Source organism: Frankliniella occidentalis, unplaced genomic scaffold (genome assembly GCF_000697945.3).
Source record: "Frankliniella occidentalis isolate FOCC.00 unplaced genomic scaffold, Focc_3.1 Scaffold47, whole genome shotgun sequence".
Taxonomy (NCBI): domain Eukaryota; kingdom Metazoa; phylum Arthropoda; class Insecta; order Thysanoptera; family Thripidae; genus Frankliniella; species Frankliniella occidentalis.
Window position 1 is genome coordinate 1 of NW_026267177.1, and position 14532 is coordinate 14532.

At 62.3% G+C, this 14532-nt stretch overlaps 2 protein-coding genes across 2 annotated transcripts in view; both read right to left on the reverse strand.

Annotated features, from left to right (window-relative positions):
* Window positions 1-5: 5 nt before the first annotated feature.
* On the reverse strand, window positions 6-1763 carry LOC127749338 (filamin-A-like; the record flags this gene model as incomplete). The annotated part of the gene is made up of 5 exons (XM_052267182.1): window positions 1709-1763; window positions 1335-1589; window positions 695-1246; window positions 438-611; window positions 6-352 (listed from the first exon to the last, which is right to left on the reverse strand). Coding segments are annotated over exons 1-5 (1383 nt in total), but the record flags the coding sequence as incomplete, so codon positions are not given.
* Window positions 1589-14532, reverse strand: part of LOC113205442 (filamin-A) — a 40030-nt gene continuing 27086 nt past the window's right edge. Inside the window, exons 19-22 of the mRNA XM_026421075.2 lie at window positions 4877-5023; window positions 4563-4784; window positions 3591-4451; window positions 1589-2751 (exon numbers count right to left, since the gene is read on the reverse strand). Of these exons, the coding sequence (XP_026276860.2) occupies window positions 2717-2751; window positions 3591-4451; window positions 4563-4784; window positions 4877-5023 (1265 nt within the window). The 3' untranslated portion in view covers window positions 1589-2716. The remainder of the gene's footprint in view (window positions 2752-3590; window positions 4452-4562; window positions 4785-4876; window positions 5024-14532) is intronic.

Genomic DNA, 14532 nt, shown 5'->3' on the forward strand with positions numbered 1-14532 from the left:
AGCCCCGTCACCTTGATCTTGTTGACGTCGTACACGTTGCAGGCGAAGGGGCTGCCGCGCACGGGCTCGCCGTCCAGCGCCACCGTCAGGCTGTGGCGGCCCACCTCCTCCGGGGTGAAGGTGGCCGTGAACTTGTTGTCGGGGCTCTGCGAGGTGGTGGAGGGCAGGGTGCGGCCGGAGGGCGCCAGGACGCTGATGGAGCACGTCCCGCCGCCCGGAGGTACGGCCCCGTTCCCGGCTTTCTGCGGGTCCACGGTGATGCTGGCGGGCCGGCCCAGGGCGCACGCCTTGAGCCCCGGGCCCGACACCAGCACCTGGCTCCAGTCCAGCACCTTGCACGTGAAAGGAGAACCTGGGCAGGAAGAGAAAGGCGCGGAGGTTAGCGGGCGTTAGACAGAGGGCAGCGCTGGCGGCTAGGGCGAGGCAACCGTACTCACCAGGAACGGGCTCCCCGTTGAACCGCACGCTGAGGCTGTGCGGCGCCGCCTCCTGGGGCTTGAAGTTGACTTTGAACTTGGCGTTGCCTTCAGACTGGACATAGTTGGGCACGTTGCAGCCGTTGACGGACACGATGATCTCCAAGTTCCCTGCACCCGCTTGACTGGCGTTGACTGTGGAGGGGCGGAGTTTAGTATATCTAATAGATTGCGCCATGCTGTAAATGCGAGTTAGCTTTCCTTCATTAGATACTCACTGCTGAAGAAGACGGGCTTGCCCACAGTGCCCACGTTGATGTCCGTCACTTTGACCTTGGCGGCGTCGTAGGCCTTGACCAGGAAGGGGCTTCCCTCGACGTGCGCGCCGCCCACCTTGACCTCCACGCTGTGGTCGCCCACGTCGGCGGGTGTGAAGTGCACGGCGTAGCGACCCGACGACAGCCCCGAGCCCTGCAGCGGGGCCACGTCCACGAGGAGGGGACGGCGCGAGGGCGACAGCACCTGCACGTCCGGGGCGGCCTGCCCCGCCGCGTCCGACTCGACGGTGAAGGAGGCGGGCCGGTTGACGGCCACCTTCTCCAGGCCCTCGCTGGCCACCACGACGCGCGCGGCCTGTGCCACCTGGCACTGGAACGGGCTCCCGGGTACGTCCTCCCCGTTGAAGCGCAGGTCCACGGTGTGCGGCGCGGCCTCACGCGGCGTGAAGGAGATGGCGTAGGTGTGGGGGCCTTGAGCCTGCGCCGAAGTGGGCACGCGACCGCCGTTTACAGTCACCTCCAGGTTGCCCGGCCCGGCCTGGCTCGTCTCCACTGGAATGAAATAAAATGGGCTTTTCAGAACATACGTCTCACACACCATTGGCACACACCACTCCACCGGCGACGACGTTGTCCTTACCCAGGAAGGTGATGGCCTTCCCCACGCTGCCCTGCGCCACGTCCTTGACTTTGATGGCGCGGACGTCGTACACCTTGCAGCTGAAGGGCGACCCCGCCACGGGCGCGCCCCGGTACGCCACGCTGACCGAGTGCTCGCCGACGACGCGCGGCGCGAACTCGACGTGGAACACCTGTCCGCCATTGTCTTTGACCTGGGCCGGCACGGCCTGTCCGTTTGGTCCTGAATGGTGCCAGGGGGTATCCGTTGCCAGTGCTCAGTGGAAACATATTAATATGATGATTAAGGATGGCCGAGGAGACGTGACTGGCGAGTCCTTTGATTAGTAGAGAGCGCCGGCTGAGAGGCAGGTATGGGGAGAGGAAGGAGCAGACGGACAGACAGGCGGAGGCGCACAGAGGCACTAGGTACTAGTGTGGCGGGAAACATGTCTACCGATGCACCTTGTGGTTATGGTTTATCAGTACGGTTATTTCCTACCCTAAGATAACACTAAATCGCGCTTTCGCATGGGTTAAACTTATCGCGTAATAGTTAGCATCAAGGAGCGAATTTTGCCTAAAGAAATACGCTACTGGCGTTGTCTTGCGAGGCACCTCGCGATGTGAGCAAATACTTTGTGGTTAATGATGTCATATACCCTTCACCAGCTACATAACCCGGGAGAAGTCCTCTGTTGTTCATTGGGTGTTCAATCACTCAATCGCTGTAACCTTGTAGGGAGACGATTCAGTGATCAAGTTCCCAATCAATTGGCAGTGGGGAGCAATACGAATCGACTTTATGTACAAATAAGAAATAGGACAATACTCAAGTACCGCGTTGAGCGGTGCAATGAGACTAGTCATGACTATGTTCTGAGTGCTTGACGAGACTCCGTCAGAAGTTCCAGTCTGACGGAATATTGTTCAGTGCACGGGGAATATATGGCGTGATAAAATGTGACGACTAAAGCAGATGAAACCTGTCGTCTGCGCATCACCCTATACGAGTACATACAATGAATGTAAAGATGGCAAATGATACATACGCCATGACTTTTTTCTTCAGCATCATAATCTGACTAGAATTAGTTGTATAAAACGAAAAGGGAACGCAAAGCATGCAAGAGGTTCAGAACGGCTAGCATGCCAAGTCCAAAGCCGTGCATTAGGAGATCGAATCAAAACAAACAAAAATATAATGAGCGTCCATAGAGAAACATGCGAGGAAAAGAAGGAAAAGTGGAGGATGTGCGAAGGATTTCGCGTTAGAGTTAATCACTAGGAGAATGCTCAAAAAAGGAAAGAAGGAGAAAGATGGTTCGTAATAAGTCTATATAGTCGAAATAATGTCCGCGTCGGGAGTGACAGTGAGTCGTGTGTGCAGTGACGAGTTGGGTGCTAGTAACGTCGCATTCTGTAGGGGGAGTTCCTTCCTGCAAAGACGAACAAGAAAGAGGTCCGTGAAACAACAGCGGGGCAAGAGGTATAATAACAACCACCAGTGTGCATGGGGCCCTGGCCCTGGTGTGCGTGGGACTGTAAGGATCTCCCCTGGCTGGGCCCAAGCCTCGCGACTTACCGTTGGCACCCCCTGTCAAACCTGTCAAACACGGCTTGAGAGTGGGGATCGGATGTCCTATCCTAAAAACTGCGTGTCTACCAATAAGGAAAAACGACGTAGCTAGCTAGAGACGGAGAAGAAGCATGGGGGGCGGGTGAGGAGGGGAAGAATGTTCAGAAAGTACGAGGGAAGTATAGCATCTTTACAATTTTACAGTACATACAAAAACGTACAAAGAAGGCATGTGAAAATTTTAGCGGGCGAAAGAGAGAGACGGGGAAGGTGTATGCCACGCAGGGTGCCCCACCGTAGGCCCTGTACATATTTTTTTGTTGGTTCCGCGCCGAGCGAGTAGGCAACCACCCACACGCCTGAGTGCGGTAGATATACGCGTCCATGTGAAGCAGACTTATTAATCGTCACAAAGTGCTGATTAATAATAATGTAAGATTTCAGAAGGGCTTGGCTACTGAGTATGGCTGTAGCAGTACAGTGCCCTGTTTCATTGGCGGTAGAGTAGAGAACATACTCTTCGTCCTCAGCAGAACAGAGTACTCAGGACAAATCGTGGCATAGCCCAGGGAGAGGGTCATGGATGAGATGAAGAAATTGGGAACGCCTCAGGCCGACTGCTCATAACTGACTGCCATTGAAGAATATCGCGTCACACTCCTCGACGGGGACCAATAGGGGCCTTTGCGTTCTACTCACCCTCAACGTTGACCTCGATGTCCTCAACGCTGCCGCCTACGTTGTTCATGGTGAAGTAGGAAGTCTTTCCCACAGCGGCCGATGACAGAGACGGCCCGCTGACCGTGATGTGGTGCGGCGAGTCTCCTGCCACACGGGCCAGGAAAGGCGACCCGGGGACGGGCTCCTTGTTGAAGTTGATGCTGATCACGTGGTCGGTCGGCTCGATGGGCACAAAGCTGACGGCGAAGCGCGCGTTGCCCTGGGGGTGCACTTGCGTGGGGATGTTGTGGCCACGGGCGCTGATGGTGATCTCCAGGTTGCCCTCGCCAGCCTCACTCGCGTCCACCATGAACTGCAAAGTCTTGCCGACGGCGCCCTGGGGCAGTGGCCCGACCAGCACGCGCTTGGCGTCGTACGCCTTAGCCACGAAGGGCGTCCCGCTCACAGGGTGGCCGTTGTACTCGACGGTGATGGAGTGCGCGCCCACGTCGCGCGGCGTGAACTCGGCCGTGAAGCCCGAGTGCACGTTGCCCGTCACCTTGACGGGCAGCTCGGCGGTGGGCCCGCGCACGGACACGGCGAGCTCGGCGCTGCCCGACCCGTCCACGGCCATGTGGAAGCGCGCCACCTCGTCGACGGGCACCAGCTCCAGGTTGCGCAGCGTCAGCGATACCCGGCTCGTGTCCGACACGGCGCACACGAACGGGCAGCCCGCCACGGTCTCGCCGTTGAACTTGATGTCGATGAGGTGAGGCTTGGTCTGCTCTGGCGTGAAGCTCACGAGGCAGCGGCCGCCACCCACCACCTGCACGTGGTTCGGCACCTCTCCCTCGTTGATGGAGATCTCGAGCTGGCCCTCCCCCGCCTGGCTGGCGTCGACTGTAAGCAAAGCAAGGTGCGAGTTAGTTTAGAGCAACAGAGCAGCGACTAATTGCCACACTCTCCTCCAATCGCACCTCGGAGGTGCCCGAGCGTTAAGGCCGTACTCACCCCTGAATTGGCAGGGCTGCCCCACCACACCGCTGCCCACCTCGGTGACCCGGATGAGGCTCGAGTTGTACACCTTGGCCACGAGCGGGCCGGCGGCGAGCTTCTCCCCGGCCAGCGACACCTCGACCAGGTGGCTGCCCACCTCCGTGGGGGTGAACTCGATGCGGAACATGCCTCCGCCCTCCTCCATGAGGCGCGCACTCAGCGGCCGTTTCGAGGGGCCTGCGGACATAACAAACGGTCAGCGCCCCCGTCAGCACTTCGGTCAGCAGCACCGCACCACACCATTTCTCGGCTCGGCTTCCAATACTTACTCATGATGTGAACGTCGATGTCGCTGCGCTTGAAGCCCAGCGCGCTCAGCTCGAAGGCCGCCGTGGTCCCGGCGGCCACCAGCCGCACTGCCTCGCCGAGGACCGACATCTTGGGACCCGCCATGACTGCGACTTGCCACGGGCTGCCTGCAAGCGACCAGAGTCTCATTAGCGACCGAGACACACTCTCTGCACCTTCCTTTCATGGTTTCTTTCATTTATTTCTTTTTCAAGCGGCTTCTGGGGTCACGACAACTGACTTGAGCTTCTCGGTTCGCAAAACACACGACGCAAAAAAACAGCTTCTCTAATGCTATAGTCATTTGGGAGAAAGTGCGTGGAGGAGGACTAGCCGCCGCCCGCCCTGGGTGTCCCAGACTGTCCCAGGTGCGCCCCGTGCGACTTAGGCAAGCCGCGCGCACCCCTGCCTGGCGGTGCAGCATCACCGCGGCAGAGCGCCGCCGCCGGTCCAGTTCAGCGCGCCCAATTCCCTCAGCGGTGGCGGAAGACCACGACGAAGGTGACGCGGCGCAAGTTTTCTGAAGAGAGGGAAAACGGACATCGAGGTGGCGACGACGGAGGCTCCGGCGTGAGCGTGGGGCCCAACAGGCTGCAGGGCGGAAGGAGGAAGGAAGGCCGGGAGGAGCACGCCGCCACCAGCTGGGTGGCCCCCCCGGCGCGCCGCGGCGGCGTGACGTCACAGCCCCTAAAGTGTGTGCGTTGCTTTCTCGTTTCCACACCTGGCCGTCAGGTGGTGGCCCGGGCGGGCGCGGCCCAGCTAAAGCGACACCGTCTGCCAACACCTACGCTACGCACAACGCACCGGGTAGGGGTTCGAGAGCCAATAACCTCCCATCCCGTCGGGTGCGAGCCGCCCGTGAGTCACCGTTGGCGCGGCGGCTCGCGCGCGGTCGGTCCGCGGATGGGGGGCCGCGGGGGAGGGGGCGCGCGGGGGGCGTGGGCGAGCGCACTACTGGAGACGCTCGCGTGGGCGTGACACCCGCGTTTAAATCGGAGGGGAATCGCATTCACCTTGGAGGAATAACAAGCGGCAAGTCGCAAAAACAAGCAAATAACCTCCAGGTCTCACGAGAGGCTGTGACACCACACTTCGTTCCGTACTGCGGATAGACTCTGTAACACTACTAGGGATTGATTTGCTCTGGGGTTCAGAAATCTGCACACGAAAGGCGACACGTTTCCCTACACACTACCAGCGAAGTTTGCCTTGCTGGAAACCTGTCTACGCTGGCAGTGTTGCTGGCTCGACGGCGCCGCGTTGGAGTCGCGAGGCGCGGCGCGTCTGACTCGCGCTGCCACGAGGCGCCTTTACTTCGCCGGCACCACACCCAGTCCGCCCGGTCCGAGCCGAGAGGCGCGCCAAACAGCCTCATTCAGTCTTCCCGTCCCGTCAGCGACTTCCAGCGCGCCGCACGGCCCCGCCCGGCGTATCCGGGACGAGTGTGGAGGTGGCGGGTCGGACCAAAACGGAAAGGGCGAAGAAGAGCAGTGGTATCGAGTTGGCTGCTCCCACAGTGACATTGGAATTTAATTTCCCGAGTTTGGCATCTCCGTTCCCACTGGCTGACTCTCCGCTGCATCCAGAGAGAAAAGGCTGCATCGCATACGCGTAGTGCGGTTCCAGCCTTCCGCGCGGCGAGGACGCCGGCTGACGTCAGCGGCGTCGAGTTCACGATCCAACCACAAGTGCATATGTGTGTGGACTGATTTGTGCCTGTACGGGCCGGGATTGCATTGAACGGCAGCGCGGTCGAGCACACACCGCACCGCGCCCTGCCCACAGCAGCACCACTGCCATCCTGCCATCGCACTCCCACGACCTTGGCACGGCGAGCGGGCGCGGCCGGTGGCGGCTGAATTGTGAGGAGAAAGGAAGAGAGCGGAGACCAAGTTGCTCAAAGTGACCGGCCCCTGCAGGAGGTTACGGCCGAGTCCTTATGGCTCCCCGCGGGGCCTGTCCGGCCCGGCCCAGCCCGACGGACGGCGCGACACGGTGTTGTGTAACGCCGAGTAAAGGGACATGCAGGACGCGGCCCTGGACGGTGGTGGCAAGGAGGCCGAATGAGTGGCGGAGAGAAGCACACACAGCGCGGCGGCCTCCTGGAGCGGCCCGCAGCGGCCCGCAGCACGCCGGGGCAAAGCGCTGGAATGCGCTGGAGAATCACGCACGCGGCTTAAAAGGCCAGAGGGGACGGGGAAACGGACCAGCAGGAGCAGGAGGAAGAAAAGAGGGGGGGGGGGCAGAGAGCAGGTGAAGTTACACAGTAGGCAAACCGAATGTTTCCGTCGGGGCATTGCGTTGTCGGGCTCCTTCCGACGATATGCTTGCCTCGATCTGAGTACTAATGGCAATCTTCAGATACAACTGAGCCGTTCGTTATAGGGGCAAAGTTTTGGCATAATAACTTTGATTCCATGGCACAACAGTCATAAAACGATATTCCATAAACCAGCCATATTTGGCAGACGGGTTGGTTTAGAATTGGGTAAAGGCTATATATTCGGCGGTATTCGGGTGGGAGGAAGTACGGGGGGGGGGGGGACATGTTGGGGCACCCTGGCCGGCAGCATGCGAGGGGAAGGAGGGGTGAGCGGTGGGTCCGAGAGGCCGTGCTCAGCCCAGCCCAGCCCGGCCCTCGAACCGGTACCTCCGGCCCGCGCCTCCGCCGCGCCGTGCCGTGCGGTGAGCCGCGTAGTCCAGGCGGCGGCGCGTCACGTCGCATACCGGGCCGGAGCCCCAGGCCCCAGGACGCTCCCAGCCACCTGCTGGCACCTGCGGGCACCTGCAGGCACCTGCAGGCACCTGCAGGGGTGCGTGGCCGCAGCGGGGTCCTGGGGGTCCTGGCCAGCACTAGCCCGCCGCAACTGTCGCGGCCTCGGGGTCCTGGCCAGCACTAGCCCGCCGCAACTGTCGCGGCCTCCAGTGACACCTGATCCTTCCGACCGTATCCACTGGAGGCAGGGAGGCCATGAGAGGGCCCCGTAGGGGCGTAGCCGCACGCGTTGCTGCTGGAGGTGGTCCAGGAGGTCCAGGTCCACCCGCCGCGTCACTCTCCGATCGGGTCGGGTCAGGTGGGCCGCGCGGGCCGCGCACCGACGGCACGCCAAAGGCACGCCAAAGGCACGCCAAAGGCACGCCGATGGCACGCCCGGCCCCGCCCGCTGCGCCGCCACTTTCTCATCGCCAAGAAAGTGCGTCCCGACCGCGCCGTGAGCTGCGCCCGACCCGGCCGCCGGCCCGCCGCGGCACGGGGACCACGGGCCCCGCCCGCACCCGCCTGACGGCCCCGACGGCTCCTGCTCCTGCACTGACACTTGTAGCGACGCCTCCGGGCGAACCTCCGGGGGGTGAACGGCCGCCCCGCCAGCACACTGTCGTCACATACACACGCGCCTTACCCTTTCAGAGAGTCAAGGGGATGCTAACGTCACTGCACCGTCACTTTGTCACGTCACTGCACTGCACACACTGTCACTCCCGACGCGGACGCCGCTCTCAGCTTCGCCTTAACGCCATTATAAAAGGAACGGCGGCGACGCACGGTGAGACGGCGTCGACCTGTTCGGCGGGGCCTCCGACGCGGACTGGCTGTGGCTGGCTGCCGGCTGCCGGCGGGCCGCGCCGACTCGGCAGGGCGGGCCGCCAGCTCGGGCTGGCCGCTCACGGCGGGGCGTAGCGGGGAGCGGTGGGCGCGGCGACGGCTGAGGTGGGGGCGGAGGGGCGGGGGCGACCTACCTGGCGGCGTGGAGGGGGCAGCTCAAGAAGAGATTGCACTGCCGCGCTGGCGCGTACCCCGGCGGTGCTGCGCTACCTGGTGGTCGGCCCGTCGGCCCTGCGCGCCGCCCTGCAGGCGGCCCTGCAGCCCAGCAGGGCGACAGGAGCGCGGCTCAGCCAGGTGCGCGCGTATCCATTCATCGCGCGCTCATACAGTCCCAGACCCTAATGCGTCCCAGCAGGTGTGAGCGCTGCGAGCGCAGAGGCGCCCGACTTTGCAGGTCGACTCGGTTGTCCATTCCCTTCGACCTGCGCGTCCTGCGCGTCCTGCGCGGGGAGGGGCACGCCTGTGGCCGCGGATCATCAACGGTGTTCGCGCTTCCGCCGCCCTCCTGGCTGCCCCACCCCACCTCGCCCTGCCCCGCCACGCCGCCCCGCTTCACTCCGCGCGGAACCACATTCCAATCCGACCAGGCGAGTGCGGCCAGGGCCTAGAGCTGGGGCTGAACGAACGAGCGATCCGTGCTCGACGCGACGCCTCCAGAGAGACAACACTCTCCCGCCCATCCCCCTGCCATCGCTCTTTCTCTACATAATTGCATTTTCGTTCTTGCAGATTATCCTCAGCATGTGCAAGAAGTAGAGAGAGAGGGGGGCAGAGGGGAAGTGCAGATTAGTTCGACCCGGGCCGCACAATCAAGGTACAATTACCCGCGCGGCGCGGTGCAGCGCGGCCAGCGCGGCGCGGGGAATGTCACTGGAGGAGCCGCGCCGCCCACCGCCGCCTGCCCACGCCCCGCCCCGCCACGCCTCGCCCCGCCACGCACTCGCTAATGGGAGCGGCCCGCGAGGTCGGCGCCACGGGGGCGCCGCACCGCGCACTGCTCTTTACGCCTCCGACTGTCGGCAGAGCGGTCCAGCAGCACCGCGCCGAGAGTGGCCGCCTCCGGCCACTACAACACAGCGCCCTCGCCGTGCTACATTGAGGAGGAGGAACCCTTTGTATGTGCAAAGGTGGGCGCTGTGTCCCGTTGGAGCGAATGCGTGTACTAGTAGTCCGAATGTGGCATGTAGGGTGCGAACGGGTTTGCCTATCGTCTCTCGCCATGAAGCTTGATGGGGCCGTACGAATAGGCAACCCATTCGCACGTCTGCAGGCGGACTAGTGCACGCATTTACTCCAACGGGGCACAAAGACCACCCTGCATGCAGAATCAATAACTCTAGCGAGTAACAAATGCACCTCTTATTTCTCAGATTGCCGTTCGCTTGTTTCCGAGGTGCTGCTGATGTACGGAGGCTGCGTCCCGTACAGTACATATACGCGCGCTCTGGTCCAGGCCCTGGCCCCTGTCCATGGTGCCCCCGGCGAACATCGCGCGCGCGGGGGGGAACCAGTTAGTCCTGCAAGTCACGCGGTTATACGGCCAGCAAGCAACCGCCGGGCACTACCGCCGGATAGTACCGGGCGGCACCGGACAGGTACCAGCCGGCGCGATATTTCATAACGCCATAACGCCTTGCTGGGCGCCGTCATCTGATAACGCGGCGCTGACATGCAGCCCCGACGGCACATACGGGGCCGGGGCCGGGCCGCACTGTGCACGAAAAGGGTGCACGGGAGCCACCTTGTTGGCCTGCACGGACTCACACCAGCGCCGCACATCCTTGAAGAGTATGGATTTTCGACGCCCACCCTTTGGACGGATGAGCTGTTGTCCAAAGGGCTCTCCTCGGCCGCTCTTCACAGCCTCCTTCGATTCTACAAACGGTGTCACCGCCGTTGTTTACAGACGCCCCCCGGACCCCTCGCGGGGTCCCCTGCTTGCGGTCCGCCGTGGCCTCCACACGGCCCGCGCGGTGAATGTATGGAGCCCCCTGGAGGGAAGGCGGGGAGGGGGGGGGCAATGCAGGAGCGGGGCGCTACGGGCGGGGCGGCCAACAACGGCGGTCGCCTGCAGTCCCACACGGCCAACGAGATGGAATTATTGTATAATATTCCCAATCGCAGGAAAGGCTTTTGGGGGCAGGGCTACACATGGTAATGAGCCGACAAACACCACACCAAGGTGAAGGGACGCGCCTGGCCGGGGCTATTACAGCATGAGGCAACACTACTTGCGTAAGACGTCTCACAAATCGGACGCTTCTGACATTTCCATGCATCTAACAGCGAAGGGTCCTGCGCGGGGGGCGGCGGTGTGGGTCCACACAATGCCATGCCAACATGCACGCCTCCTGGGCCCCGTTATGAGCTGCTGGGAGCCCGAGCAAGGAGAAGGGGGTCCCTTCCCATCCCCCTCCGGAACATAACCAGCCAGCGCGCATCTGGTACTACTACCGGAGCCGGGCAGGAGCCAACGGGGCTTTGCTGGCTGGATATGTTCTCCGCACGTTTTGTGTACCGAACGGCAATGCCTGTTCGGACTGCAGGTCAGGAGAAGGGTTACGCTGCGCAAGAGGGGAGAGAGGGTGGCAGGAGAGCATTATCGGAAAGGTCAGCGAGAATGCCAGAGCCGGCAGAGGGGCTGGCGGGGGGCTGGGGGAGCAAGCGGGGCACACAGCGAGCACTGGCAGCAGGTCCAGCACGGTTGCATGTGACGGGGGCGGTCTCAGCTGTCAGCGAGCCAAACTGTATCCGTCGACCCATGATGGAATTGCATTATCCAGTGCTATCCAGTCGGTACACAGCCCTGCCCGGCCTGGGCTGGCGCGGTACGGAGCCCGCCCCGGGTGGCCGTGTTGCGAAATGCACGTCTATAAAGCCGCGATCAAACTCACGCAACCCTCTATGCTATCATGTTTCTGCTCTCGCGTTGCGACTCGCCGTAAACTCCGCCATGGCGCCTCACAGCCGTGTATAAGGAAAACAGAAAAAAAGAAATCGCGCCCATTAGTTGCCCATGTCGCATCACCAGAGTGTCGGGCGGGGCAGGCCTCCTCTCGGTGCGCGGACGCTAAACGCAGAGCTCGTCGCCGCCGTTTTGCCCGGCGGCGGAACTGCTGCATGACGCGATCCCCCGTCTCTTCCGGCGCGATCAAGAGTTTTCCCTCTCACAACTTTTCCCTCTCTCGTCCCCATCGGCCGGGTATAATAAATATAAAGTTGGAAGCGCTCCGCGGCCGCAAGGTAGAGGCCCCGGATCGGTGGGTTCTTCTGACCCAAGCTATTTTGGCTTATTTTACCGCCCACCCAACCCAGTCTAGACCAATGCGACCCATACGCATGTCAGTTTGGTCTGTCAGACCCACCATGGGCCACATGGGTCCAGTCTGCGCGAGCCTGGACCAACCTGACCCGTCTGGGTCGTTTGGGTCGGCCTAGCAAAATTTCGTCTCCCGCCGCCCCGCATCTCCCTGCCCCTCGCCTGCAGCCGAGTGCAGCGCCAGCTGGCGGTGACAGGTGCAATGCAACCTTTGGGTCGCTTGGGTCAAGCGAACCACGCTGAACCCATTCCGGCCCAAGCGACCAAGATAAAGATCGCGCGACCCACGGGAGCCATACGGGCCACATGGGCCAGTGTCACATACAATCGGCCCATTATACGCAAATATAAGGAAGAGGTAAGCGCTGACCCAACCGACCCACCGATCCGGTGCCTCTACCGCAAGGTGGTAGGCCGGGCCGCGGCCGGGCGGGCAGGTCGCCGCGGTCACCAGTCACCACAACAACGGCGGCGGCGGCGGTAGCCGGCAGGAGCAGGAGGGGGAGGCAGGAGGTGACAACACAACTTTCCTGATTAAATCATAGATGTGTTTAGAAAGCTCACTTCCTTGCCTGCCGCCTGCTCGGAGTGGCCGGCCAGGATCGTTCTGATGGGATACGATATCGTCCCTCGTTGTTGGTGTGGACGATGCGTTCGGAGCTGGCCACAGGGACCGCGGACCGCCCGGCACGGGATGGGAAGGGTCGAGAGGGGCGTAGGTAGGTACACTTGTCGTTCGATTTCACTCGGAGCGGCGCGCTGAGCCCACACAGTAACACAGCCAGCCCTGAGCGCGGCGACCTCCTCCTCCTCCTCCTCTGCCCCCTCCACCGCCCCTCCCCGTCTCCTCACAGTTCGGTCCGCGAATCTGACGCAATAAGGAGACGTCTTCGCCAGGAATACTCTGGTGATGACACCGTTCCCAGGCGGGTCGGTGGGCTTGGCAGCGCGGAGCCCCGCAGGCGACAGCCTAGCCTGCTGGTGGAGGCTGGAGGACAATAGGTACAAAGAGACAGGGTGCGAGGAGCTCTCTGCCAAATTAGGTCCTCATCGGGAGAATTCCTCGCTGCTCGCCTCGCATATGATTTTGCTCTCGATGAGACTCGCACCCGGGCCCGCCCGCACGCCTCACCGGCTGCTCGGCATGCACTCCGCGGAGCGCACGCGGCCCAGGGCCGACCGCTGCCGTAATTCCTCGCTCGTTCCAGCAGCGCCACGGCCTCAGCTCTGTTTTTTCCTGATCTTTACCGCGTGTTTCTGAGTAGGTAATCGAGCATCAGGCAAGTGTTGGTCGCCGCGGCCCATCGCCACTTTCTCGACTTTCCTTTCCGAGCAGCGCGCGGCGCAGCGCGGGGGGGCGTTCGGCTCGGCTCGGCTTTGGGCGCGGCGCGGCGATGTCCGAGGAGAGGCGCCGACTCGCCTCGCACGGCAGGTGTATCTGCAGCATCCGCTGTGGCCTGCGGGCCGAGCTATGCCGAGTGGAGCCTGGTCCTGGTCCACAGCCGTCCCCGCCGCTCCTCTCGACGTCAGCCGGCGGTGCCCCGCCCGCGGCTCACGACGACTGGCAGATTCCGTGAGGACTGTCTTCAGCGGGTTCGACGTCACTCTTTTCCCAAAATATTGGGGTTGGGACAGTTGCTCATTTCATAAGGATTACCTTTCCCGCTTGGTCGACGCCCTCCCATGTCGCCACGATCCGCGGTGTCTGTTTTGTCTGCCGACCCTTGCGAAAGTATAGGCGTGCCTTTCACAGAATGCATAGTGATGAGCAAGTCGTACGATTGTTATTCGAGTAATAAAAGGTTCCTGCTTGTTTGTACTATCCCCTTTTTTATTGTCTGTCTCTGCCCACATTCCGGATTCCTTCCGCGGTCCCTCTCAGGTCCCAGCCCGACGTCGGCGAGGTACACGGCGTACACGGCACGCCTCGGAGCAGCTGGGCTAACGAGCGGGCGAAGGGCGGGTCCGGGCGGGTCGGTTGTGTTGTAATGTGCAAAGCCTCTACTCGTAAGAGTGGCGCTAGTTCCGGTGGGTGGGCAGGAAGCATCGGCCGCGGCCACTGGAAGTCAGCCGCGAATGAACGTTTCGTATGATTACGAAATTAGCTAAGGGCGTTATCGCTGTTGCGAGTAAAAACTATGCATCGGACGAGGAAATACTGGCGCGGCGGTCAGGCGAGCGCGTCCAATCCGCCTCTCGGCACTCACTCCGCCCGGAGGGAGTAAACACTACGGTCTGTGACTCCAGCGCGGTGTGGTGTTACGGCCCCCCGCGGGGGGCTGCTGTGCTTTCACGTGCCGGTGCGTACGACCCACACGATCCGCGAAAGATGTATCATGCGGCTGACCAGCTCGCCATTGCTCCGGTCAGTCGAACTTGTAAAGTACGCGGCCATAGCAGCAGCAGCGAGCCCAGGCCGCCGCCGGCTGACCCGCTGGGCACGCCACACAGCACTGCATGCACTCCGCCGCCAACACATTCACACAAACAAACACGTGCACGTGCTGCGCCACACTCGGCTGCCCCACCGTCACTTTCACTCTCTTCGGCCCGACAGTCCTCCAGTCCCTCCCTGTATCGTATCGGCGCGGCCCGGCCGGGCGCCTGCGGGGCGTGCAGGCCTGTCGCGCAAGGCGGTCCTGCGGGCCGGCCTACCCCGCGCCTGCGGGGCGTGCAGGCCTGTCGCGCACGGCGGTCCTGCGGGCCGGCCTACC